This window comes from Ovis aries, chromosome 13 (genome assembly GCF_016772045.2).
Source record: "Ovis aries strain OAR_USU_Benz2616 breed Rambouillet chromosome 13, ARS-UI_Ramb_v3.0, whole genome shotgun sequence".
Lineage (NCBI taxonomy): Eukaryota > Metazoa > Chordata > Mammalia > Artiodactyla > Bovidae > Ovis > Ovis aries.
In genome coordinates, this window is record NC_056066.1 from 32,527,284 (window position 1) to 32,554,092 (window position 26,809).

General features: G+C 44.7%; 1 protein-coding gene across 5 annotated transcripts in view; it reads left to right on the forward strand.

Moving 5' to 3' along the window:
* Positions 1 to 26,809, forward strand: part of EPC1 (enhancer of polycomb homolog 1) — a 96,534-nt gene that overhangs the window by 25,318 nt on the left and 44,407 nt on the right. For 3 of the 5 annotated variants that reach the window (XM_004014260.5, XM_004014258.5, XM_060397389.1), the window contains exon 1: positions 4,368 to 4,762. The exons of the other annotated variants lie outside the window; for them this stretch is intronic. In XM_004014260.5, the coding sequence (XP_004014309.2) occupies positions 4,610 to 4,762 (153 nt within the window). In that variant the 5' untranslated portion in view covers positions 4,368 to 4,609. Of the gene's footprint in view, positions 1 to 4,367; positions 4,763 to 26,809 lie in introns of those variants that run through there. 5 annotated transcript variants of the gene reach the window in all.

Below are 26,809 nucleotides of genomic sequence, written 5' to 3' on the forward strand. Positions count from 1 at the left end.
CCATGGACAGAGGAGCCTGGCAGGCTACAGTCCATAGGTTGCAAAGAGTTGGACGACGGAGCACGCATGCATGCAGGGTACTGCGAATCCCTGAAGGGAGGTCTGTAGTGTGCACAGCTGTGTGCTGTGTACTGTATCTACACAGCCCCAGGGACCCACGGCCTCCACCAGCCACTGCTGATCCCCACCAGGGAATGGTCGGAGAGTACAGCGCAGATTCCTATGAAGTAGAAGCTTCACCAAGGCTTACTGAAGGAATGAGTGACTGAAGGAGGACTTGGACTGAAGGTTGTTTCTAGGTGGGAAGTGATGAGAGCTGAGATGATGGTGAAAACAATGGGAATGGAAATGAGGGTGCAAATCCTAGATGCAGTTTCAAAGAAATACTAAGACTTGGGCTCATATTGGGTGTGAACTAATAAAAGGAGCTGTATTTCAGGTTTCTTGTATACAGTAAAGTACAGCGTCAGTATAGCATTTGACACATTCTCAATTGTTGTTTAAGCAGACGCTCTGTATTTGTTTTGTGTTTTTTTAAAAATACTTTCATTTATTTACTTGGCTGCTCTGGGTCTTAGTTACGGTGCACAGGACCTTTAGTTGCAACATGTGGGATCTAGTTCCCCAACCAGGGATCAAACGCAGGGCCCCTGCTTTGGGAGCATGGAGTCTTAGCCACTGGATCACCAGGGAAGTCCCAGACGTTCTATGCTTCTAAACCAATCGAAATGAATCAAGTTTCAAGCTGATGATAGTATGTGATTATTATTGCCCTTAAAATACGTCCCTGTCCTTTCTACTCCTACTCCTTCTGCCCAAGTTCTTGACAGTTTTATCTCACATCTGGGTTGTTGTCATCTCCTCCTGAACCCTGGCCAAGTCAACCTTCTCATCTTCATACATGCCTGCTGGTTGCCTCCTCCCCATTTTCTGTCCATAGAGTTGCCCTCTTCTATGAAGACCTTCTACCATTTCATTCCCATTACCAGTTGGAATAGTAGTCATCCTTCAGAACCAAATAATGTGCTGTTTTCCCCATAATGTCTGATCAACACACCTAGACTACTTTCCTTCTGAACTCCCAGAGCACTACATGTCACTATCAGCCTGGTCCTGGTCATTTTGTTAAGTGGACATTGCTTTATCAGTATTGTATTTATAGCCTCTGCAATGATGGTACTGTGTGTTGCCTAGTTATGTAATAAATATTTGTGGCATCAATCCAAAACTGTATTAAATACTGCAAATTCCTTCCCAGCGCAAAGTTTCCCTGTGGGTAAAGGTTCATATATATAGCTTCATGTTAGCAGTATGTATCTTTTGGAAGATGGAGAATTTCCTATCACTGTCATTGGAGATACTTAAGGGAAAAAAGGAAGTTTTAGCGGGGAATAGAAAAAGTGAAAGGCTGGGCAGGATTAGTCATTCTTGCAGGTGACTTTTTGGTTGGATAAAGGATGCTGAGGAAAATTAAACTGGAGCCTTTACTGCCACACTCCCTGCTCCATAGGAGGGAGGGTGGTGAACTGAATCTAAGAGGTTTGGGACTGCAATCTATGGGTCTTTGGGAACCAAGTAAGATCTGCAAGTCAGAAATCCAGGGCATTGAGCTGAATGGGGATCAGTGGCAGAAAGAAAATGTCTCGCGGCAGGCAGACCACCTGCAAAAGGCAAGCTTAATTTATAAGGATCTCTCTGAACCCTCCATGAAGTGTGAGTCTAGAATTTCTATTGAACAAGGAACTTAGTTGTATAGTGCCCATTGTTGTTTGTGTTGTTGTTTACTTGCTAAGTCGTGTCCAACTCTTTGGGACCCTATATAGCCCGTCAGGCTCTTCTGTTCACAAATTTCCCAGGCAAAAATACTGGAGTGAGTTGCCATTTCCTTCTCCAGGGGATCTATTGCAGGATATAGAAAATGTTATCTATAGGCTGTTATTGTTTTTAATATCTATCTATTTATTTGGCTCTACTGGGCCATAGTTATGGCACACGGGATCTTTAGTTGCAGCCTGCAGACTCTTAGTAGCAGCATTCAGTATCTAGTTCCCTGATCAGGGATCGAACCCTGGCCCCCTGCATTGGGAGCATGGAGTCTTAGCCTCTGGACCACCAGGGAGTCCCTATAGACTTGTTTTAGTGAAGGTCATATATATATATATGTATTATATAGATTCATTTTCTTGGTGCTTCAGTCATGACTTAAGACTATTTTAGTTCTAGGTTCCTAAATCAACTGAATTCTGCAAGGATTTTCAGAAATACAATATGTAGCCTGGCGAGACCTACCATACAAGTATTCAGCCAGTATTTTCAGAATTGTTAAACGTGGCTAAGTAGCTGTCATGGTCCATGGTGTGGTGAGGATCCCTGAGTGTGACACACCCTCCCAGGGCTCTGGGTCTTCCCATGAACTGTTCACCTGGCCCAAGATACCTTTCTTCTCTTCTTTTTTGCAACCCTTGACCCATACTTAACCTACATAGTTTTCACCCTGATATTACCTCCTCCAAAAATCCTTCCCAAATGTTTTCATTAGAGCCGCTCCCCATGGATTGGGTGCCACTGCTGCCTGGTCTGTCATCCTCACACTTACTTCAGGTGTGGCAGTTTCCATCTACGAGTCCTGCTCCAACCACGTAAGCTCCTCTGGGAGTCCTGTGGGTGCTGAGTAATTCTCTGTTGTTGTTGTTTCGTCACTAAGTCTTGTCCATTTTTTTTGAGACCCCAGTGGACTGTAGCCTGCCAGGCTCCTCTGTCCATGGGCTTTCTGAGGCAAGAATACTGGAATGGGTTGACGTTTCCTTCTTGGGGGGATCTTCCCCACCCAGGGATCCAACCCAAGTCCCGTGCATTGGCACCTCGGTTCTTTACCACTGAGCCATCAGGGAAGCCCCTGAATAATTAGCAGGTACTCAGAGGGCCCCTGAGGTCTCAAAAAAACGTTTGCTGGTTGAGTCAGTCAATGCATCCTCTTAGTACAGGACTTGTAGGTGAATGTCTGCTACACAGAAGTGAGCTGTCAGTATTTGAGTTTGATGATAATTTTGGAGAACTGCAATCCCGTTTTCTCCTTTCCTTCTCCCCACCCCATCCGGGTGGTAGCTAAACCAGACTGAAAGATAACACCTTGCTTCTGTGCCTTAAGCTAATAACAGTTCCCATCCAACCCATTATTTAAGAAGTGATTATTTTTATTATGTGTCCCCTGGGGAGAAAAGCGGAGGTACAGAGCATTTTTGGATCTCGGTGAATATTTGAAATTTTACTGCCAAACCTATTAAATCCACCGCAACAGTCTTTCGGGTTTTTAAAATATTCTGCTGGAGAGGGCTCTCTGGATACTCATTTTCATGTGTAATATAAACCACATGGTAGCCATCATATCCATCTAAATACTCATCTAATAGTTTTTCTTTCTAAAAAAACATTTTGGGGGGGGCGGTTGGCAGGAGTGCTATAAGTCTTCAAATAATTGTAAAAAGTTTTTTAGAGGACAAGTGTCAACCCATGGTTAAATAAGGTAAAGGTAAAAATAAGTGTCAACCCATGGTTACGTTGAAGCAACATTTTCTTCCAGTGCAGAAAAATCATCCGGCTCTCAAAATGTGAACTAGGTCTTGCTTTTATATTTTTTCCGTAAAGGGTTACGGTGCCCGATAATTATTATTCCCTTTACTTCGATGACAATAAACGTGACTGTGGGTCGATAAAAATGCAGGATGAAAAAATAAATAAAACCACCAAAATCCTAGTTGGAGCAAACGTAGGACGCCTCTTGTTTACACTGAGCGCAATGATGGGAACTGACCCAGGATCCAAGCGGAGACGAGCAAATACCGTCCAGAGTTTCCTTACACGTAAAGATAATGGCCGGTTAAAAAGTTCACTCAAAGTAGCATCCCGGCCCGAATGGCGTCTGTAGTTTCGTTATAAAACTTGAGACGCCGCGCCGGCCGGGGCTGGGGGCGCCCGCTCCCTCACCCAGGGCCCGGCCGCCAGCGCTGACAGGTGCCCGGGGCCGTCGCCGCGCCGAGGGGGTGCTGTAGCTTCGCTGCACCCTCGCCTGTCAGCCAACGGCGCCGGCGGGAGCGAGCGCGGGACGGCGGGCGCGCAGGGCGGGAGGCCGGCCGTGGTCCCCGGCGTCCGAGTGCCCCGCGCGCCGCCCAGACCCGGCCGGTCCGCCCGCGACCGCGGGGGCGGGGGCCGAGCTGCCGGGCGCGGGGGAGCGGGGCCGGGCGCCGGGGGTTGGCGGGACGCGCGCTCCGTGCCGGCGCCCGGCCTCGAGCCCGCGGCCCCCCCCCCCCGCGTGCCCGCGCCGCTGCGCGATGCAGTGTGGGGAATGGCTGGGGTTGGCTGAAGAGCGCACAGTGGAGTTTTAATGTCCGCCATGTTGGCCATGGCGTATTGAGGAGAGCGAGCGAGAGAGGAGCGGAGCGTCTCGGCCTCCCACCTCCAGGCGGCTCTGAGTGCCCGGACGGCGGGCCCCGCGCTCCGCCCCTCCAGTCCCCGGCAGCGGTGGGCGAGTGGGGACCGAACCCCCGGTTCTCCATGATCCCGCTGGCCGGGGCCGTTTCCCCAGAGCGGAGAGGTATCTGCTGCGCCTGAGATGAGTAAACTGTCGTTTCGGGCGCGGGCGCTAGACGCCTCGAAGCCGCTGCCGGTTTTCCGCTGTGAGGATCTGCCCGACCTGCACGAATACGCCTCGATAAACCGGGCCGTGCCGCAGATGCCCACCGGAATGGAGAAGGAAGAGGAGTCGGTACGTGTTAACTCCCCTGTCCGACCCGCCGCCGGGCCCCGCTCCCTCCGCTGCCTGCGGCGGCGGCGGAGCGCAGACCCACACAAAATGGCCGCCATCTTCTCTCCGCCGCCGACTCCCGTCGCCGGCCGGGCCTTTACCCTGGGGCCCCCGGCCTCGCCCCCCGGCCGCCGCGGCCCGGCGAGGCCTCCTCTCGGGCCACCCGCCGACCCTGGCCCCTCGGACGCGGGGCCCGCGGAGTTCGGGCGCCCGAAAGGCACAAAGGGGTCACGTGACGAGGCTGCCGGCAGCCATTTTGTGGTCGGAGCGCTTGGGCTGGGCCTTGTGCATCCGGAGAGGGAGCGGGCGGGCGGCGGGGGGTGCGGCGGCCGGGCCGCGGAGGCCCTGCCTGCAGGCCTCTAGGCGGGCCGCTGGGTGGCGCTCTGGGGCCGGCTCGGCCTTCGCGCGCCGCCGGCGCCGGGAGCGCAGGTTCCGGGCGCTCGGGTGGCGGTGCTCTCTCGGCGGCCCGCAGGCTGGCGGGGCTGCGCGGCCCACGTGGACCCGCCGAGAGGCCGGGCGGGGTGGCGGGCGTCCTGCAGCGGAAGGTCGAGGCCGGCGAGCAGCCCAGAGCCGACTTGCGTCCTACGTCCTCTTTCTGGGACTTTTGCATCCATTCCTCCGAGTCCTACTTAATCGGAGGGTTGTCAACTCCTGCTCCTCCTGACTTTTTCTTTGATCCTTGAGAACATGTTGCAGATTTTGAAGGGAACTCCGTGGCTCTTCTAAAGCCTGTGTAACTTTATTATTTCTTTTCCTAATAAAAATGTAAGTTCGCCTGATTGCTGGTTTCTCAACCTGCGGGAGACAAGACCCAGTCTAAGTAGATGTTAACAGATCTCCGTTTAGAAAAAGGGTTCTTTCTTATCCATCACCGAACTCAAGTGGAGTGAACTCTTAACCGGGAGATGTTTTCCTTGAGGGGGGGGCTTCAGTGTTTAAATGTTGACAGCTTACAGACACTGTGTCGTAGCTGTGGCTGTCCTTGGTCGTGGAAGTTGGGCTCAGACACAAGACTTCGTCTCGTTTCCCCCAGATCCTTGTCGGTGTCATTCGATGCCGACTAAGGAATTGCATACCTTGGTTTTCAGGTACAGCCACTTAAACAGGGGGGGCAGTGTGTTGACAGTTCAAGAAGTCGAGGAGTCGCTGGATTGGTACTACAATTTTGTGGTGGAAAACTATATTGTAATACCTCTATTTGGTACTGTACGGAATTTTTTTAATGTAGAAATTTTGCTCTGTACTGTTGATTTTGAAAATAAAGCTGTTGAAACTGTTTGGGTTGTTCAACCTTTTAAAGTCAAAAAGTTGTGACAGTTGACTCTTCCTTCGGAGAGTAGTGTCTTTAGCGTGTGTAGTAGTTGAGATTGTCTAGTCCTGACTCCGAGCACGTTACCTATGAGACAGAATCTCCTAATTTCTTTTACTTGTTACCAACTTTGAGAGTAGAATGGTGCCGTTTGTTTATTTTTAAATGAGTGATTTGTTTTTAAAAATTAAAGTACTTGTGACTGCAGAATCTTGTCTTTTGGTTTTATTTTTGTTTCTTAAGTTTTACAAATATGCTTTCAAGATGGGGGTGTCAGTGTTAAGACTGACCTGGAAATTAAGTTGTGGCTATTGTTTTGCCCCCAAGGAGCTGCAGAGCTTTGATAAAAACAGCACTACACAGTACACCTTAGAAACATACTGAAGTCTGGCTTCTTTGAACACTTCGGGCTGTCTCAGGAGCCACAGCCTAAGATCAGAGCTGAACCCAGCTGGAGTACCAAGGCTTATTACATTTTTACGGATAATTTTCATTCACTGAAAGAATTTTGACGTTTGTTATTTTCTAACATGTAGAGTCCCTATTTTTCAGGGGATTTTTTCCCCCCTCAGACTACCTTCTCCTATCATCCGTTTAGAATTTGTTTCACTTCACATCCAACCAAAACTATGACCAGTGAAACGGAGACCTCAGGAATAAATACTGAAGAGAGGAATGTAAACAGTCCCAGGTGGAACAGCTGCTCTCCAGTCCTGTGGTTCATACTGGCCAGAGGAGGCTGTGTAGCTCAAATCACAGCATTAAAAGTAGCATGTTGATGTTGAAAACGTATACTAAGCACAAATAAAGGTAACTGAATATTGAGTTAGCGTTAGAAAAACAGTCCTTTTGATAATTTGCTAAAGAAGGATATGCTTCTTATAAAGACAAAAGATTAAAACAAACGTCTGCTTCTGCTTGACACGTTAGTTAGGGTCAGGAGTTGATCACGAAAGATGGGACAGGATTAGATGACAATAGTTTCATGTGTGTGTGTCACCTTATGAAAATTGTGTGGACCATACCTGGTAATTGTTAGCGTATTTTGTTTCTGTGGTAAATGTGACGGAAATGCTAGGTCTAAACACAGAAAATAACACTTATTTTCATTTAATTTTTATATTATAAGCTGAATGCACTGCCTTAATTAGGCATATCTCTTAGTTTTTAAAAAACAACTTTTAAGTAGAAGGTGCCCTCCAAACATGAATTTTGCTCAACTTTAGAACTTAGTTGTTTAGTCCTTTTTTTTGTGAAGATTGAGAAATAATTACAGATTGTAGTGAATTAGTGGAGTAGACCAAATCATAGATGCTAGAGATTTATTGTCTGAACTGGTATAATGTGATACCTTGTAACTTGCTACGTCAAAAAGTAACAGTTGAGAAGGGCTTTGGTTTAATGAATAACAAGTAATTTTCAAACAATAGGAAATCAATAGACTGTCAGCTCTAAATATGAAATAAATCTCTTTGGGGTTAAAAGGGACAAAAATTTAAATAGCAGGGCCAGAGGTTGCACCACTGTAATTTTTTAGCATTTTAAGTTTATCATCTTCTAAGTAAGAAATGTTGTATACTACTTAGTGCTGTGGCTTTACCTTTAAATAAAAGGATAGTTTTTCCAAGGTATCAGTACTATCGAACGTTTTCATTAAAAGCTGACTTATTTTGGTTCAAACTGGAGCTTTCCATTGCTAAAATTCTCCTTTATGGGTCCTGCTCGTTTTGGAAAGGACATTCTGAAAAGGAGGCTTAGAATGGTGCTCAGCACAGTGGGGCTGCTTGGCTCCTCTAGGGGTTTTGCTTTTTTCCCCATTGGGATGCCAGACTCTGACTCTTACTGTAAGGGTGGAGGCTTAAACTCTCTTCTGTCACCAAGACTGGTTCTGGTAAGGTGTGTGATGTAGTTAAGATGTTAACAGTGATCTCGCCTTGTTACTGTCCTACACAGCCACCTTTGGGACTGTTAGAAGTAGGATCCAGCCGTCACAGGCCAGCACTTAGTCTTATTAGTAAGGTTCTCACCAGACAAAATAGTCTCAGACACCTATCTTTTCTTTCTTCAAACTGTTCTTACTGGCCCAGTATACAATGTTATTAAAACCAAGTTTATGAAGTAGCCAGGTAGGTATTTTTTGTTTTTAATTAGGGGTTAAATTGGGCATAGGTACATATCTTTCTTAAGAGGAAAAGTAGTCAAGCACTACATTTTCAAAACTTTATTAAAAAATCTATAGTTTTTCTGTTTTATAAAAACAAACTTAAATCACTGTGATAAGTTTAAAAATTTGATTTCTCATTTTTTAAAAGAAACTAAGAATCCTATTTTCCTTTAAAATTTTCAAAACCAAAATTTCTTAGTCCTGAGTCTAGATTCCTTTATTCTGTGCACTGCATTGGAAGTGAAAAGAAATATGTGAAATCTCAATTGCACTAGAAGCAAAGCTTAATTTTTACAGCTAGTTTGAATTAGAAAGGAATTGAGAATATTTGGGGTTTTTCCATTAAATAGCAAATAATCAGTTAAAATCAAAGATAACTGAGAAGCAGTAATAAAGTCTAGTTTCAGCTTTCTGTCCTGCCCAAGGTATTTTTGAATCAGCAACATAGGAGGATTGAGGACTCTTACCTTCAGAAGGAGCCTCTTGAAAACTGTCAGGCCTGGTGCCTAAAGTGTTAATATTAGCTCTTGTTTTCAGTGTGCGGTTTGATATTTAGGATTTTGGATTAGTATCATTTGTAGTCAGACTTCATTTTCTCACAAAACAAGACTGAAAACTAATGGGCTTATGCATCTAATGGTGTTTGGTGGGTGCTTGTGACCTGTAACGAAGTTTATACAGAACTATTACCTTTTCTGTTAATCAACAACAATTAAAAGTACCAGCTAACTAAAGGAGAGCTTAAATCTTGTAAATAAGGAATAACAATCAGGTTCATAAATTTGTGGCCAAGATTACATATTAAACTAGCCATTTCTAATATTTTATCTAAAACAGATTAGGTTTTACTACATCACAGTCTGTAGTAGTAAGGGTAAGGTATTAGAGGGTATATACGTATGTAATGGCAAGAGTTCTATTCGATATATATGAAGGTGTGGATTCTTCGCTTTGTGATTCAGTTTTTCTGAAAAGGGTATTCGTTACCAGCAGTTGGTTAAAACATAACTTTAAAGCAGAGGATAATGTTTTATATCATGGATTGGTAGTGTGGTTTGTGATACTGTTTCTTAAAAGAAGACAACCCACAAGGAAATGAGAATTTCGTGTTGTAACTTAGGAATGAAATGAATTCTGAGTCTCTAAGTGCAGTATTGAAAGGATGAAATATGCAGGCTGAACTAGATTGTATCTTTTAAAGTAAGCTTTTGAACCCCTAAGATGTGACTTATATTAATACATTGCAACAACTGGATAAATCAATTTAGGGGGACATCATCAGGAAAACAAGTGATTCAGATGCTTTAGACAACTTATTTGAACTACTTTCAGTGAATTACTTGGAGTTATCTTGATCAAGTTTATTAAGGACTGTGACTGTAGGTAATGATTTTGAGAAATTGCAGCATTTTAAACAGAGCAGATACCCGACGTTGCACCTTTAAATATATGAATTGTGTTTCATCCACCAGCCTCACTGTAGGTAGATGAAAACCAAAAACAAATTCATAGTTAATAAACTTACTGTGACCCATAATCTCAGATTTCTCTTTAATTAATAGAGATATAATCAGTTCTTTAAAAGATAAAGCCCTTCATTTATGTGTTGTTATAGAGGTTATCGTTAAACAGTTGATTCAGCTTTGGATATGCATGGTGAGAGTTTGGGAATTTTGCAACAGATTATTAAAGCAAATCATTTTGGTTGAATTTCCTTCAGTATAGCAAGTACTGGCTGAAGAAATAACGATGCAGGCTTTAGAATAAGTCCAGGGGAAAGATAAGCTGAGGTTGAAAGTGTTCTGTGGATGATTTAATATAGGTTCAGATCTTTTTCTATATTGGGATGAATTGTTTTGATTATCATAGAATCACAAGTACCAGTTGTATATCCTCTGAGAAAGATGCACTTTGACATTTGTGGCCTTTGACAAGTCACTTAACCTTACAGGATGAATTTCAGTCTCTGCATGTGCCAGCCTCTCCTGACCTCCTTATGAGGGAGGTGGCTGTCAGGAGTGTCAGATGGTGTATGTGAGGGCGCTGTAAACACACACTGCATTGTCACCAAATACTGATTGAACACTCAGTGTGGCCTTGCTTCCTGTTGCTGTTCAAAACCACTTACATTTGTACAGTCCTTTGTTTTTAGAGTTGTCTAGTGTAGATGTGAGAGTTGTATGATGTAGGTGTAGAAAGCTGTATCTTTAGGTAATTATTAATTGGAGAAAGCATCAGACTGGGAGTTATTAGACCTAAGCCCTCACCCCACTTCCAGCTGTCTGCCCATGTGTGTGTATATGTACACTTGAGTTTGTGTGCTCTCGTGCACCTGGGTTTTCTTAACTGCAAGATGAAGTAGGGTTCTGATAATTTTCTGTGATAATGGGTATATTATATTATCCCTGCACTAGATCCGTTTCCATATGTATTTTATAATAATCAATTTTTTAAATTAGTTGATGGCTTCATTTGCACACATAAACAGTTTACACAGAAGTAAAAGTAGTCTGGGTACATGGGTAATTAGTTCCAGTTTAGTCTAGAAAGCTTATGTTTTAAAGGACTTAAAAAATATAAGTGAGTGTAGAACATTTTTACTGTTAGGAGAATTTGAAATTAGAGGCAGAATTTTGTATTGAGGGTTTCAAATTCATGCTTTTACTGTAAAAGTAATTACTATAGAGTAATAGAGTCTGAAAGGGAAAGAAAATATAAATATGGCTTTTTTGAAGTATATTGTACAGAGACTTAAGAAAATACAGATAAATCCATTTTCATTTACTTTTCAGAGTGCGAATATTTATTGTGCACTTACAGTGAGCCCAGGACTGTTACAGGTCCTGTGGATCCGACAGTGAACAAACAGTTCTCTTTCTCATGGATCTTGTGTTCTAGCATGCAGGCTCTGTGAGGGTGGGACTTTGTGTCTGCTTTATTCATAGGTGTATTTTCAGCACCTGAAATTGTGCCTGGCACATAGTAAGTGTCCGGTCTTTGTTTAATTGAATGATTGAATTCTAATGGGAAGACACAGACAAAAAGCAAATGAATAGAAGTGGCAGTGGATCAAGACAGCACAGAGTTTCTGGTGGAAGGAGGAGAATTCTGTGTGTGAGAGGGTCAAAGAATGGGCCCTGAAACTTGACGAGGGAGGAGCCAGCGCTCTGAAGATCTGAAGGAGAACATTCCAGGCAGACCTGAGGCACAGGGCGTACACGGCCAGTGCGGCGGGGGCAATGTGGAGAGGGTCGAGGAGTGTGAGCGAAGGGCCCAGAGGCAGTCGGGCCCATTTCTGGTGAGTTGTTACAGGCGACTGTACTTCCCTGGTGGCTCAGACGGTAAAGCATCTGCCTACATGCAGGAGACCTGGGTTCGATCCCTGGGTGGGGAAGATCCTCTGGAGAAGGCAATGGCAACCCACTCCAGTACTCTTGCCTGGAAAATCGCATGGACGGAGGAGCTTGGTAGGCTACAGTCCATGGGGTCACTAAGAGTCGGACATGACTGAGCGACTTCACTTCACTTCCCACGGAGTTTGGATTGTTTTGAAATGAAGTAATAAGCGAGTTTCAGACAAGAGAGGACATGATCTGAATTCTGTTTTTCAAGGTTATTGTCACTGTGGTGTGCAGAATGAGTCGTACTGGGCAGGAGTGGCTCTGACCTAGGTGGTGGTAGGGACGAGGAGACGTGGATGGACTAGAGGCACATTTTGAAGGTAGAACCAGCAGAGCTTGGCTGACAGATCAGAACATACTAGAGGGAGAAAGAGAATCAAGGCTTCAGTTCAGTTCAGTCACTCAGTCGTGCCCACTCTTTGCAGCCCCATGGACTGCAGCACGCCAGGCCTCCCTGTCCATCGCCAACTCCCGGAGTTTACTCAGACTCTTGTCCATTGAGTCGGTGATGCCATCCAACCCTCTCACTCTCTGTCGTAATCGCTGATTTTTACCTTGAGCAGCTGGGTGGACGGGTGATTAGGTGGCTTACTGACGGAGGGAAAAATGCAAGAGGGAGGGTTTGTGAAGGATGGAGTTACTCAGTTTGCAGTGCCTCTTCTTCACGTTTAGTTGCCTGTGCAAGAATGTAATGCTTTAGAACAGTCTGCACTGCAGGTGCGATTCAGACATCACGGGCTGTACTGTCAATCTGAAAGCCTTTGGGATGTGGGTGTGTCTTAAAACTGCATCGAGCCTCAGACAGAGGAGAAGCTCTTAGAGGATTAGGAGGAAAGTGAGTCTAGAGCTGTCTCAAGAGGGCAGGACATGTGGCAGCTGTGGCCCCTGGGCAGATGAGTGAGGGAAGGTGGCCATCCAACCTGATGCATGCCGTTGGCCTATCTTGATAGTGTGGTGGGAAGGAAGTCGTGATTGGGACAGAAGAAATACTGTAAGATAAAGGGTCGGTGCAAGTTTGGATGACTCCTTGGAATAGTTCTGCTATGAGAGGAGCTGAAGAAATGGCTGGGGAGGGCATGGGGAAATCAACAAATGATTTTTTTTTTTAATGCGTTCCAAAGTTATAGTGGACGGAAACCAGGGAAGCAAAGCTGAGTCCTCCATTGCACCGGCCACTCCCTCAAGAGTTCCCAGGCCACAGGAAAAGGTCTACAGAGAGGTCCCTGGGCTCTCCAGCTGAAAAGTGATCTGAGCCTGTCTTCGGGGAAACAGCTGGAAGGGAGGAGGGACGTTCCCGGGACCTCACATTGGGCAGGAAGTTGGGTCCTCACTGACCAGAGTGGAAAGATCTAATGCAGAGGGCATCCGATACAAGTTCCCAGAGGGCTATTCTAGAGTAAACTGTTCTGGGCTCACCCTAATAAAGACCAAACACTGTCCTCCAAAAGAGCCAACTAATTTCAGATAGCTGTGTCCCAGAAGAAAGCCCCACAGTGCTTAAAGGGATACTAGAAGGTCCTACAGCATAAAACTAATGTTTGGTGTCCATTAAAAAGAAAATCAGAGATGCAGAGAAGCTGGAAAAGCTAGCTAACAACTAAGGAAGAGTTATCAACAAAAAGAGACGTAGAAATAACCCAGATAATAAAATTAGTAAACAAAAATGTTAAAACAGCTATTATAAATAAGTTATTAGAACTAATATACTAGTTGGACTGATGTCTTTGAAAAGAGTAAGATAATCCTATTTCCTCTTCTCCTCAAGGGCTTTATTCATAAAAACTGGTTGCTATCTTTCCCTGGATTAATTTCTTGGAGGGATTGGTCACTGATTAGAGCAGAAGTACTTTTTCCTTTTTAGAAGTATGAAAGGATACGGTACACAGGTTTGAGCATTGACAGGGGGAGGATGGGGGTGTGTTTCCTCTGGTTCTTTTTTCTTTATGATGTATGAGGTGAGGTCATCGCCTCAGAGTGTGGGAGCCTGTGAGACAGAGGTGAGTGTGAGATGCTCACTTACTAGAGAAATGTAACAAGATGTGATGAATCAGCTGGGGCTCAGTATTTGTGATCATTTAAATTGAGACCAGTCCACTCACTTGGGCATATGAATTCAGATATTCAACTCAAGTTCAAGACTAAAGTAGGTATATAATAAGGTTCTTGTGCAGTTGAGGTTTGCCCAGCAAGTACAAAGGAGGGGAAAAGGGGGATGAGGAGATTACCCTATGTAAGATAGATGAGCACGATAGACCTGTGGTCTGAACTGGGTAATGAGGGAAGAAGACCTCAGGGAGCTGGTGCAGGCTAGGGGAAGCGCAGGCTGCCCTGCAACAGCGTTGTTGGGAGGAGGCATTCTGGAATGAGTGAGACTTAAGTCAGCAGGGGGGCAGTTAGAGTGAAATGCTTGAACTTAGATTTTAGAGGTATCACAGTTACTGGTTAAGGCAGGTCTAGAGGTAACCACAGGAGCGGGGACTGAGAGGGCATAGAGGAAAAGTAAGTCAGTGCGAGTGAGAGGGTCATGCTAGGAGGTGTATCATCCATCACTAAGGATGATGCCCGCGGTGGGGGTGGCTGAGAGGAAGACCATGAGCGCTGCCAGCAGCAGGGTGGATGCAGCCACTCTGGGAAGGAGGAGTGATGGTGTGGACATCCGAGGGTTTACGGTTTCTGGAAGGACAGCCAAGAGGCAATGGGGAGCAAGGAGGGCCTTTACCTGTCTATGCGTGTGTGGGACTTGGGGAGATAAGCAGCTTCTTGGAAGGGCTCCAGCCTCAAAGTAGGGTGAGAAGAGGAGGGAAAGTTGAAAGAACTTGAGACTGTAAAGCGTTTACCTACCGATAAATCTTAATACTAGAGAACAGCAGAAGAGTTTGGGAGTGTGGGGAAGATTGAGTTAGATTAGGGGACATTAGCTGAAAATGGTGGTAAGAGCTAGAGTGATGCTGTTAAGTCTTGAACTCGGTTGGTAATGGATGTGAGCAATGATGGGCTTTATCCAGCCAACATCAGGTACACAAAATGCCTTCCTGCAGGGACTTCCCTGGTGGTCCAGTGGCTAAGACTGCACTCCCAAAGCAGGGGGCCCAGGTGCCAGCCTAGTCAGGGAAGTATGAATAGATCCTGCGCGCCACAGCTAACAGTCTCACGTGCTGCAACTAGTACAGGCAATAAATATTGTTTTAAAAATACGCTTCTGCAGCTAGAGATGGAGTTAGAGCCCAAAGGAGGGGGTTGTCCCTCTAGGTAGACGCCGGTGGCTTGATGAACTTCAAGGCCTGTCACTCTTGCTGCACGGTTGTGTAAAAATATCTGAAAAACAGTTCTTTTGTTCAGCACACTTGTTTCACAATGCAGGAGATGGGCGTCAACTGGTGTTACTAAATGTCTGCGAACGCTCCCTCCTCTGCAGTACTTCTCAACACTGCCATTTGCTCACCCTCAGAACATTCTGGAAAGTCATGGAGATGCTTGTGGTTCTTTTTTAAAAATGCTTAGACATTTTATTTTTTTATCAGTTCTTTATTGAAGTGTCATTGAGTTACAGTGTTGTGTTCATTTCTGCTGTACAGCAAAGTGGCTCAGTTCTGTGTGCATATGCGCACACATTCTGCTTTTAATATGTTCTTTTCCATCGTGGTTTGTCATAGGAAACTGCATGTAGTTGTCTATGCTCCACAGATTTTCAGTTCGTGAGGCTCCTTTACGTACATCCATGCATTTGAATCTAAGAAAATCTGTTAAAAGATGAGGATGTCTTTTGATTCTGAAGGGTTTGTAGTTGCTCTTTAACTGGTCTCCCTACTCTAGTTTTCAAATTCACACCCCCTGAAAGTTGTCAAGGTGGTGTTTTTAAATGTGAGTCTGGTTGTCATTTCACTGTCTAAAATTCTTAAATTGCTCCTTTTTCTGATAGAATAAGATGCAGAAACCTCTTAGTGGAGTTCCCTGGGCCCTGCGTGTTCTGACCACTGTCTACATTTCCAGTCTTCTTTCCCCTCCTTCAGCCCTGGAGTAGTTAGTTATTGCTGCGTAACAGACTACTTCCAGACTGTTTCACAGCGTCTGCGGACTGGGAATCTTAGGAGCAGCTCATGTAGGTGCTGGCCTTTCATAGAGTCCCAGTAAAGCTGTTGATCAGGGCTGTAGCAGGCTTCCCACAGAGAGAGGGGACCCGAGAGAGAGCACAGTCTTCTGTGACTTACCTTTGGAAGTTACACACCTTCACTCGTGTCTCATGCTGTTGGTCACAGAACCAAGCCTGGAAAGTGTAGGCGGGGGCCCTTGGAGGCTGGCTGCCACACTGACCACATGCAGAAAGTTACTGCTCCCAGCGCCCCCGAAGTCTCGTCCCATTACAGCAGAGGGATCTCACCCAGATTGGCTCCAGGTGCCGCTGAGCTTCCCACACGTCATTCTCGAGTACAGATCCCTCTCAACCTGTACTGCTGACGAGGTATCTGCTCCCCGCCCCCTGCCACCACCAATATACAGTATTGGGTCGGACTTGGGGTGCAAAATGTCCCTATTCAAGGGGAGGCAGAGGGTGGGGCTGGTAGGCACCAGGAGGCTCTGGTCCTCAGCATTGTTAAAATCCAGTCAGGCACATGATGGTAATTCCTTGATGATTCATGCTCTCAGTTTTGCCCTTGGGGCATTTGGTTCACCCTTTGTTTATCCGGAAGGTAAAACATATTTGTTTGCTACTGAGTTTTCTTAACTTGCTGCCTACCGAAATTTTAGGGCTCTTAATGACCTTTTTTCATTTTGTATTGTCTCATTTCCATTAAGTCAAGCTGGTAGTGTTTCTGTGTTTATAATTATTTTAAAAACTTTTGTGGATCTTATATGAATTTCACTGGAGTCTGTTCCATTGATTGAAAGCCGCACCCATGAACTTCTCTGTGATAAGCCTTTTTCTGCCTTGAGCTCCTGCTGCTTAAGCTTCCTAAAAGCCTTGTTGTTCGATTGAGGAGGAATCTTTGAAGCTCACAGTTCTGTTTAGCAGTGTTTTGTCTGGCCCAAATGGTACTCTAAGAAACCATCTTTGATCTTTCTGAGGTCTTAACAAAATATTTTATAGTCGCTCCCTCATCGTAGTTTTTAGAGCATGTTTTTCTGTCAGTGCCCGGCATTTGATCTTGACTCAGGATCCATTTCTGAGTAGGAGCACTGTTTGCAGTCTGAAACCGTCAACTCCTGGCTCGCTCTTAACTGTTCTTCATTTAGTCTCTCTCTCCTCTCTCTCTCTCTTCCCAGCTGTACGTAGCAGGAGGACAAGGCAGCACTCTGAGCTCTCTGGTGGAAACCTCCTAGCCAAGTCACCTGGTTTCTAGGGACGTTCACCTCACCTTGTGGAACCCCGTGGGCCTTTTATTAGCAGCTTCTTCACTAACACTGTCCTCGAAGACCATGGTCTGATGCCAGACCATTTCAACGATGGAGATTTGTGTTACTCAGTGAGGACACTCAGTACCAACATGTGTTCGCTGTCTATTGCTGCATAACTGCTGATCCGGAATTTAGCCGCTTACAACAGCAAACACTGATCTTGGTTTCTGAGGGTCTGGAATCTAGGAGCAACTTTACCAAGTGGCTCTGGCTCATACTCTGCAGAACCTATTAGAGGTTGCAGTCATCACCCAGGCCCCGACACCTGGCTCCTCCCAGAGCCGATGATCCAAAAGAAAGTGTGCCAAGGTGGGTAGGAGAGCTCCAGAAAGAAGCTGCCATCTTATCGCCTTGTCCTGGAGGTGACTGCCCTCACTGTGCCTCACGCTGTGGGTCACAGACCAGCGCTGGCCCAGTGTGGGGTCAGGGGGATGTGTATCAGGGCAGTGTGGAGATTGCTGCTCAGGACGCTGTGCTCCACGTTCTCTGAGGTCCGCACGCCTGCGTTTGCTCACAGTGCGCCTTGACCCCCACATACCTTTCCTGGCCCCATGTTTATTCAACTTTATGAAGCCCTTCTTGACTCACCCTTCCTAGGTGATGTCACCTGGAGTTCTAGAAAGCAAATTCACTTACATGTTTCTTTCACTGCACTTGAAGCCCCTAGAAAGAAGAAACAATACTGTATTTTAAAAACTTAATATCCTCTGGCACAAATATTTCTTTAATTTATATTTATATAGTTCTGGAAAAATCCAGGTACTTTATGATTATTTACATGCTAAAATGATAGTCAGATACCCACCTTAACTGCCTTTGAGCTTTTGGAGTAGGCTGATAAAAGTAGGGTTTAAGTTATAGTTTGGTGTTTTTCTCTTAAGATCAGGAGGACATGAGACATTCTGCTGCTGCTAAGTCACTGCAGTCGTGTCCGACTCTGTGCGACCCCTTAGATGGCAGCCCACCAGGCTCCTCCATCCCTGGGATTCTCCAGGCAAGAACACTGGAGTGGGTTGCCAGTTCCTTCACCAGTGCATACACGCATGCTAAGTTGCTGCAGTCATGTCTGACTCTGTGCGACAGCAGCCCACCAGGCTCCTCTATCTATGGGATTCTCTAGGCAAGAATACTGGAGTGGGTTGCCACTTCCTTCTCCCATGAGACGTTCTAATGATCCAAAATTTTAAGCCAGAGAAATTGTCTTGGCCTTTCCAAAAGTAAGTTTTGTGAAATATCTGCTAAGAGCACTTGTTTTATATTGTGTTGATGTATCAAATATTTGTAAACTTACGCTTATGAAGTATAATGCTAAATATGGGGTCCACAGACATGTCTTTTTGTTTAAGGAAGTTATAGTTCATATGGTAAATAAACCATAATCTGAAGCAATCTTAAGTCTCTGTATCTATTTTTACTTTGGATATTTTGTGTGTTATCACTCAGAGTCTAATAAAACCATGTGAGCCAACTTCTAACATTGAGTTCCTGAAAAGTCATCTTTTTTCCTTCCCTCTATCTGAAGTAAAGATAGGTAGAATCATGCAAAAATCAAAGTTATTTTACTCTAAAGTTTTTACATTAAAATTCTTTCTCTCTGATCTGAAAGTGTCTTGAGAACCGAAATTTTGGTAGCAGTTATCTTATTACCATCTCTGAATTTCCCTTGTATCTATCATAGTGATATCTTGTCATTAGATGTGAAAATTCTGTATGAATCTTTTTGCCTCGGTGAGTTTTTCCTTTGTAATGCAATTCCAAGAAAATAGAAAAACCTTTTTTTTCTGTATACCAGGAAATATCATAGAATCAATTCCATAAAAATATATTCCTTGATTCCTTTGTGTTTTTCTGTACATCATTTTAAAACATCTGTGAGTTCTACGTTATTGTCTGAACTTGTATACTGTGATTTTGTGGACTATGCTTCAGAAATTCCTGCTGCCTTTCTGCAGTGATGAAGCGTCCTTGCTGAGTTGTCTGTCTGCTTGTCTTGGTTGCCGCGTGTGCGCCTGCCCGGCTGCGGTGGGCAGAGGCTGCTCTCCAGGTGTGCTGCCTGGGCGCCTCGCCGCAGTGGCTTCCCGTCGCAGAGCGCGGGCTCAGGCCCCTGGGTCAGCAGTCCAGCACAGGCGCTCCTTCACTGTGCTTGCAGGCCCCAGGGCCTCAGGCTTCAGTGGCTGCCGTGGGCGCTGGAGCACAGGCTCAGGAGTGGTGGTGCGCGGCTTCGTTGCTGTGTCGTGTGGGGTCTTCCCGGACCAGGGGTCACACGTGCATCCCCCGCGTTGGCAGGTGGCTCCTGTCCACTGCGCTACCGGGGAAGTCTCCTGTTCTGTGTTTCTTTAAGACGAGCAGAGTATAGGATTATTGTCTGAATGATAGGGTTAATATTTTTCCCCTAATCTTACTATTTTTAGGACTAGGTTTTTTCCCCTATAAAATTTTTCAGTTGAACCTTATTAATTCTTGCTCATATCTAAAACTCTTAATTCTCGAGGATGCCTTATACATTTTTTCACTAGCAAGAAGCCAATTTTAGAACTATAATGTCCCTTTTTCTGCACCCAGCCATTTAAAATCTTTCCTGGATTAAATCTGACATTTGAATTTTTAAAATCTGTGACTTCTAAGATTCTAGTCTAGAAAGTTTTCACTAATTAGCCTGCCTTATTTGGGAAATAATGGAATATATGTATCTTTTAAAAGTGTTTCTGGGGCCTGTTGGTGACACGTTATGCTAACCTTATCATATTGGTGTTATTTGACTAAGTTTAATGGGTTTGAATTTATTGTGAATCAGAGTGGAGAAATTAGAGAACTAGGATGAAAGGTCAGATAGGTTAGCAAGAGTTTAAATTAGCTTGAATAAAAATTCCGGTTGTAGTAGTGGTGTTTAATTTCCCAAATAGCTGATGTTATCATTGTCAATGTGAAGTGAGTGAAAGTCACTCAGTCATGTCCGACTCTGCGACCCCATGGACTGTACAGTCTGTGGAATTCTCCAGGCCAGAATACTGGAGTGGGTAGCTGTTCCCATTCTCCAGGGGATCTTCTCAACCCAGGGATCGAACCCAGGTCTCCCTTATTGCAGGTGGATTTGTTACCAGCTGAGCTCAAGGGAAGCCCAAGAATACCGGAGTGGGTAGTCTATCCCTTCTCTAGGGGATCTTCCCAACCCAGGAATCGAACTAGGGTCTCCTGCATTGCAGGCGGATTCTTTACCAGCTGAGCCGCCAGAAAAGCCCATCATCTTCAGTGCTGCTTTCTAGTTCAGGGTGCTAACATCTCTTGCCTAGAGTTTAGTAACTCCCTAAAAAGTTTTCCCACGATCACAGTTCTGCCTTCCCAATATTCTTAACTGAGCCCGTGGTCCTTTGTAAACTGGAATCTAACTGTGTCACTTTCTGCTAACCCCCTGTAAGGGGTTTTCATTGCTCTGAAAGTGGCTTATCTTTGAGGCCTTGTAAAATGTGGTCCTTGCCTCCGTTTTGTCCTTCTAGACCTTTAAGTTCACTCCAGCCACAGGATCACTCTCATTTATTCCCGGGTACTGAAACATTATTCCTCTATGATGGGTTTAGTAATCCCACCGATCCCTCAGATCTAAATTCAGGGTCACTTCCTTAGCTATCTACCCATTAGGGTAGGTCTGTTACATGCTACATGTTATGTGTTACCTAGTATCATTCTCAGCAGTTTCCTTCTGTAAACTTCTAGGCCACTTACGGAGATCCTTGATTAGTCTTTAGCTCCTGACTCTGCGAATAGTTGACTCATGGAAAAGACTCTAATGCTGGGAGGGATTGCAGGCAGGAGGAAAAGGGAACGACAGAGGATGAGATCGCTGGATGGTATCACCAACTCGATGGACGCGAGTTTGAGTGAACTCGGGGAGTTGGTGATGGACAGGGAGGCCTGGCGTGCTGCGATTCATGGGGTCGCAAAGAGTCAGACACGACTGAGCGACTGAACTGAACTGAACTCAGGATACCTTCAGTGTTGGAGCTTAATACCACCATTATTTGTTGAGTGAATGAATAGATTGGCATATTGCTAACTTATTCATATGTGTCTAGTTGAGTCTATCCAGAGCTGTGTTTAGAGATTAGGAATATAACTCACATGGTAATTTAGAATTACTTGAGGATAGTAATGGTTCTGGCTTCCCTGGTGGCTCAGTGGTAAAGAATCTATCTGCAATGCAGGAGACATTGGTTTGATCCCTGGGTCAGGAATTGGCAACCCACTCCAGTATTTCTGCCTAGGAAATCCCATGGACAAAGGAACCTGGAGGGCTACAGTCCATGGGGTCACGAAAGGTTTGGATACAACTTAGTGACTGAACAACAATAAATAATGGTTCCATCAAATTCTTCTGCCGTGTAATTACTGTGTGACCAGGCAAGGCACTTAAAATCTGTGGCTTAACTGTAGATCTCCTGTTTATCATTTGTAGAAGGAACTTGAACTAGTTGATCAGTGAGCTTGCCTCTGACTCATGTTCAGTGATGGTAGGGGTTGCCTCCATTTATCGGACAGAATATGTGAGGTTGTGCTATAAACACAGCGCTGTGAAGTCTCAGTGCCATTATTACAGAGATTGACTGCTAACTCTGCACTGTCTCCTGGGTTGATTTAGGGGTCCTGTTCTGTGCCCTCTTTCCAGGATCCAGATGACAAGACAGCCTCCATTCTCAATATTGCTGGACACCATGCTGGAGGAAAGAGCTCTGGGAGGTCTCGTATCTTGTATCAGTTATTCACATGCTCTGGTCAGAAGCCAGACATGAGGTTCTGCGTCACCTCAACTCACAACTCGTTGGCCAGAACAAGTTACATGGCTCCTTCTAACCGTATGGTTGGCCAGGAAATGCAGTCCTACCATATGACCAGATGGCAAAGAACAGAAAGACTTGGCGAACAACAGTCATGGCAGATCTGCCCTTCTGGCCAGCCAGAGATGTGGATCACTCTCCTTCCCACAGGCAAGATACACTCATCTCTTCCTCCATGAGCCCGGCTGGAAAGTCCCGGCTAGCCAGCAAAAAAGCTCAGAGTAGGATTTCCAGGTGGCCTGCAGTTCTGTAGATCAGGCTTGGATGTGCTTCCCCTCGGCCTGGAGGTCTGTGAGTGAAAAGACTGTCTGCACCCCCTCCCCCCGCCACACACACACACACGCAGAGTATGTGGGAATAACAGACACATGATCCCCACAGTAACGCTCCCCTTTGGATAATGGAAAGACAGCAGTTCCCGATCCCTGGAGTCCCACTGAGCTGGCTTTAGAAGCTCTTCTTCCTCTGTATGTGGGGAATGTGCTTGTTTAGGTGCCAAGTGCAGGCTCCTAGAGGGGCTCCCAGTCCGCCGCTTGTGTGGCTCTTGGCATTGGCATCTGGGGAGACTTCTTTCTTTCTATCCCCTTCCCTGAAGTAGATCTGCTTCAGCCTCCTCTGAAGTAGATACTGGAAGGCAAGCCCTTTGGGGGCCAAAGTTCTTCAAAGCCTGCTTCCTGCCCGTGGACCATAGGAGGCCGATTGTACTTTTGAATCGTTCTGATTTTTAATCTGGGCTCTTGATTTTTGCTTGCTTGTTGGCAGCGCAGCTTGTAGGCTTGTAATGTTTCGTTTAGCTCGGTGTGCAAGATGGCCCGTCCTCTCAGTTCTTTACAGGTGTCTCGTCTCCTGAGTGTTAATCCCAGAAACCTTTTGCTTTTGCTGGAAGAGCCACGTCCTTAGTGTCTGTCTCTGTCTTTCTCCTCTGAGCATTTTGTTCAACTGAAAGCATTGCCTGTGTGTCCAGTTTTAACTAGGTCTCTGCTCTGAGACTCTAATCCATTCGTGTTTTAACTGGCTATCTAGAGAATACCCTGGTCAGAGGAGTCTGGCAGGCTGTAGTCCGTGGGGTTGCAGACAGCTGGACACCGCTGAGCGACTAACACTTTGTCACTTTTTCACACATCAGGGCCCTACCTTGCTTTGAACCTTACCCTCTTTTTGTTAATCAAGGGCCTTCTCTTGATTTTTTGATTTACTGTTTGAGAAGCACTCTTCAAACACTGCAATTTCTTAAAATTTTGGCCTCTTCTCTTTCATTCCTGTTTACAAACTGGTCAGGTTTTTAAATTTATTTGTTATGTGTAATACCAAACCCAGAGCAGCGAACTCACCATTTTAACATCCAGGTTTTTTAACCTCTCTCCCTAGAGTTGTTTAACTGCTAAGTCAAATCCAACTCTTTTGTTGCCCACCAGATGGATTGTGGCCCACCAGGCTCTTCGGTCCATGGGATTTCCCAGGCAGGAATACTGAAGTGGATTGCCATTTCCTTCTCCAGGGGATCTTCCTAGCCCAGGGGAAAAAAAAACCCCATTTCCTGCATTGGCAGGCAGATTCATAACCACTGAGCCATCAGGAAAGCCTAGAACAGGCTTATTAACTAAATGATCTGCTTTGCAAGCTATAGTATCTTGACTTTTCCCAAATATTTGTGCTGTTTACTGAGGAGCACCCCCCTTTCAGCCTCTGAGAAGTGTCCCTGCTTCCTGCCTCCCAAGCTAATGGCACATATTTTAGTCTTTATGTTATAACAGTACCCTACTTTTGGAACCAGTTTACATCAGTCAGGTTATGATGTGTATACAAACAGCTTCAAAGTGTAGTTCTTTTTTGTGTCCCATTTTATGATGGGTCAGTGGGGGAACCAGGCTGATGCAGATATCTCAAACATGGAGACAAGTGGGAGGAGTGCTGTGAAAAATTTGCGTCTTCCACCAGGAGTTAAATCCTCTGGACCAGAAGTCACTTTGACTCAAAACTCAATAGCCAGAATTAGTCACCCAGCCCCAGCATCTACAGGAGGGCCAGAAAGCATGATCATACTGTGTGCCTCAGGAGGCAGCCAGAAACGACTTGATGTCCAAAACTAAAGGCTGTTACACGTTCAGTAGTCATCTTTGAAAATGAAAGGATATGTATTATAGATTCCGTCGTATAACTCCCTGCATTTTTGGCAGTGTGCTGGCTCCATGTTTAGAAGACATTTGTTTAGAAGATGTAACTCCAGCTGGCCCTGTTGTATCTTTTCCGAGCTTAAGGTCTAGTCTGTCCTTCACTCTATTAAAAGGAAGTTTTGCATTTTGACCATATTCGTCAAGTTATAATACAAATATCTCACTAGAAAGCATAGTTTGCTTGTCATGCTCTGATTGAAATAAACAGGTTCCTAATTAGTTTCAGGTGCCGTTTACTACTGGCAAGCTAATTTGCCTTTTTTCAGTTCAGTTGCTCAGTCGGGTCCAACTCTTTGGACTGCAGCACACCAGGCCTCCCTCTCCATCACCAACTCCTGGAGCCTACTCAAACTCATGTCCATCGCATCGGTGATGCTGTCCAACCATCTCATCCTCTGTCGTCCCTTTCTCCTCCCACCTTCAATCTTTCCCAGCATCAGGGTCTTTTCCAACCAGTTGGTTCTTTGCATCAGGTGGCCAAAGTATTGGAGTTTCAGCTTCAGCATCAGTCCTTCCAGTGAATATTCAGGACTGATTTCCTGTAGGATTGACTGGTTTGATCTCCTTGCAGTCCAAGGGACTCTCAAGAGTCTTCTCCAACACCACAGTTCAGAAGCTTCAATTATTCAGCACTCAGCTTTCTTTACAGTCCAACTCTCACATCCATACATGACTACTGGACAAACCATAGCTTTGGCTAGACGGACCTTTGTTGGCAAAGTAATGTCTCTGCTTTTTAATGTGCTGTCTAAGTTTGTCATAGCTTTTCTTCCAAGGAGCAAGTGTCTTTTAATTTCATGGCTGCAGTCACCATCTACAGTGATTTTGGAGCCCCCAAAATAGTTTTTCACTGTTTCCCCATCTGTTTGCCATGAAGTGATGGGACCAGATGCCATGATCTTAGTTTTCTGAGTGTTGAGTTTTAAGCCAACTCTTTTGCCTTTTATAGAGTTAAAAAAATTGACTACCTGTGTCTGCCACAGTTTGCTTCTTTGAAGTTGAGGTCATGAAAGTACACTGCTTATTCTTGTTTATGTGTAGAGGAATCAACCTTTCATTCTGACCAATTTTAACATAACTCCTGAAGTGATACAAACTTTTTTTAGCATAGTTTACTTATTTTTGTAGGAATTTGTCTTAAATATTATCTGGAAGCTTTATTTAGTTAGTTCATTTCTTTCTGCTATGAAATAATGAGAATTTGTGTAATATATAAGTACTAAAGACCTCTGCCAAGAAGGAATATAATTTCCTTTCTCTTACGAACGAAAGCGATAATAATTGTGTTAAGATTAGACCTGAAAGTGCTGTTAAGTATATTCAAGATTTGCAACCATGTATCCTTCCTCCTTGAATAAAAGTGGTTAAGTATTTTTCTTTCATTTCAGTAGGAAAAAGAAAGCCAGATTTGTTTCAGGTAGCATTAAAAGATTTTAAATGTCCAGGGAGTTTATCTCATATCCATTCTGGGACAAAGTGGGTAGTATAGGTCATCTTTGAAATGAATTACATTGATTTTACTTGTGAGAATGAGGCTTTCTTATAGACTACAATGTATTTTGTTGTTTTGGGTGTGGCGAGACCTCATTGTCTTGTAAAAGCTGAAAAAGTGACTGACTGTGGTTGCTGTAGTGTGGTATCTGAATTTGTTGTATAAAGTCCTTAAGTCCTCAGGTGAGATTTGATTATCTTCAGAGGTTAGGATTGTTTTGTCAACAGTGACAGTCTACCAGGAAAAATTACTTGGGTGGGACTTTCCTGGTGGTCCAGTGGTTAAAATTCCAAGCTTCCACAGCAGGGGACCTGGGTTCCATCCGTGGTCAGGGAACTAAATATCCCACAAACCTTGGGGTGTGGCCCTCCCCCCCCAAAAAAATTAACTGGAGGTTTGAAATGTCTTTTTTTGTAAGATTAGTGGGAGAAAGGATTTCTTTTAAGAAAACACAGAGTAAATTTTTGAATTAGTCCTATTAAGTTACTGATTCATGTATATAGCTACAGTAAACAATTTCTATTAATAAATTCAGTTCAGTTCAGTTGTTCAGTCGTATCCAACTCTTGCAACCCCATGGACTGCAGCACGCCAGGCCTCCCTGTCCATCACCAGCTCCCGGAGTTTACCCAAACTCATGTCCATTGAGTCCGTGATGCCATCCAACCACCTCATCCTCTGTTGTCCCCTTCTCCTCCTGCCTTCAATCTTTCCCAGCATCAGGGTCTTTTCCAGTGAGTCAGTTCTTCACATCAGGTGGCCAGAGTATTGGAGTTTCAGCTTCAGCATCAGTCCTTCCAATAAATATTCAGGACTGATTTCCTTTAGGATCAGGTTGGATCTCCTTGCTGTCCAAGGGACTCTCAAGAGTCTTCTCCAACCCCAGCTGGAGTTCAAAAGCTTCAGTTCTTTGACCCTCAGCTTTCTTTATAGTCCAACTCTCACATCCATACATGACTACTGGAAAAACCATAGCCTTGACTAGACAGACCTTTGTTAGCAAAGTAATGTCTCTGCTTTTTAATAGGCTGTCTAGGTTGGTTATAACTTTCCTGTGAAGGAAATTTAGTAATTTAAATTATTATAATTAGCCTGATATAGTAATAATGCCCCAGAACTTTATGGTTATAACTTCATTTAATCCTCAGTGCAATCTGGTAAATTAGGTAGCTTCTTCTGCCCTTCATTAATGGGAAAAAGGTTTAAATTTGTTTCATTATTTATATTACAGTGAGCTAATATAGT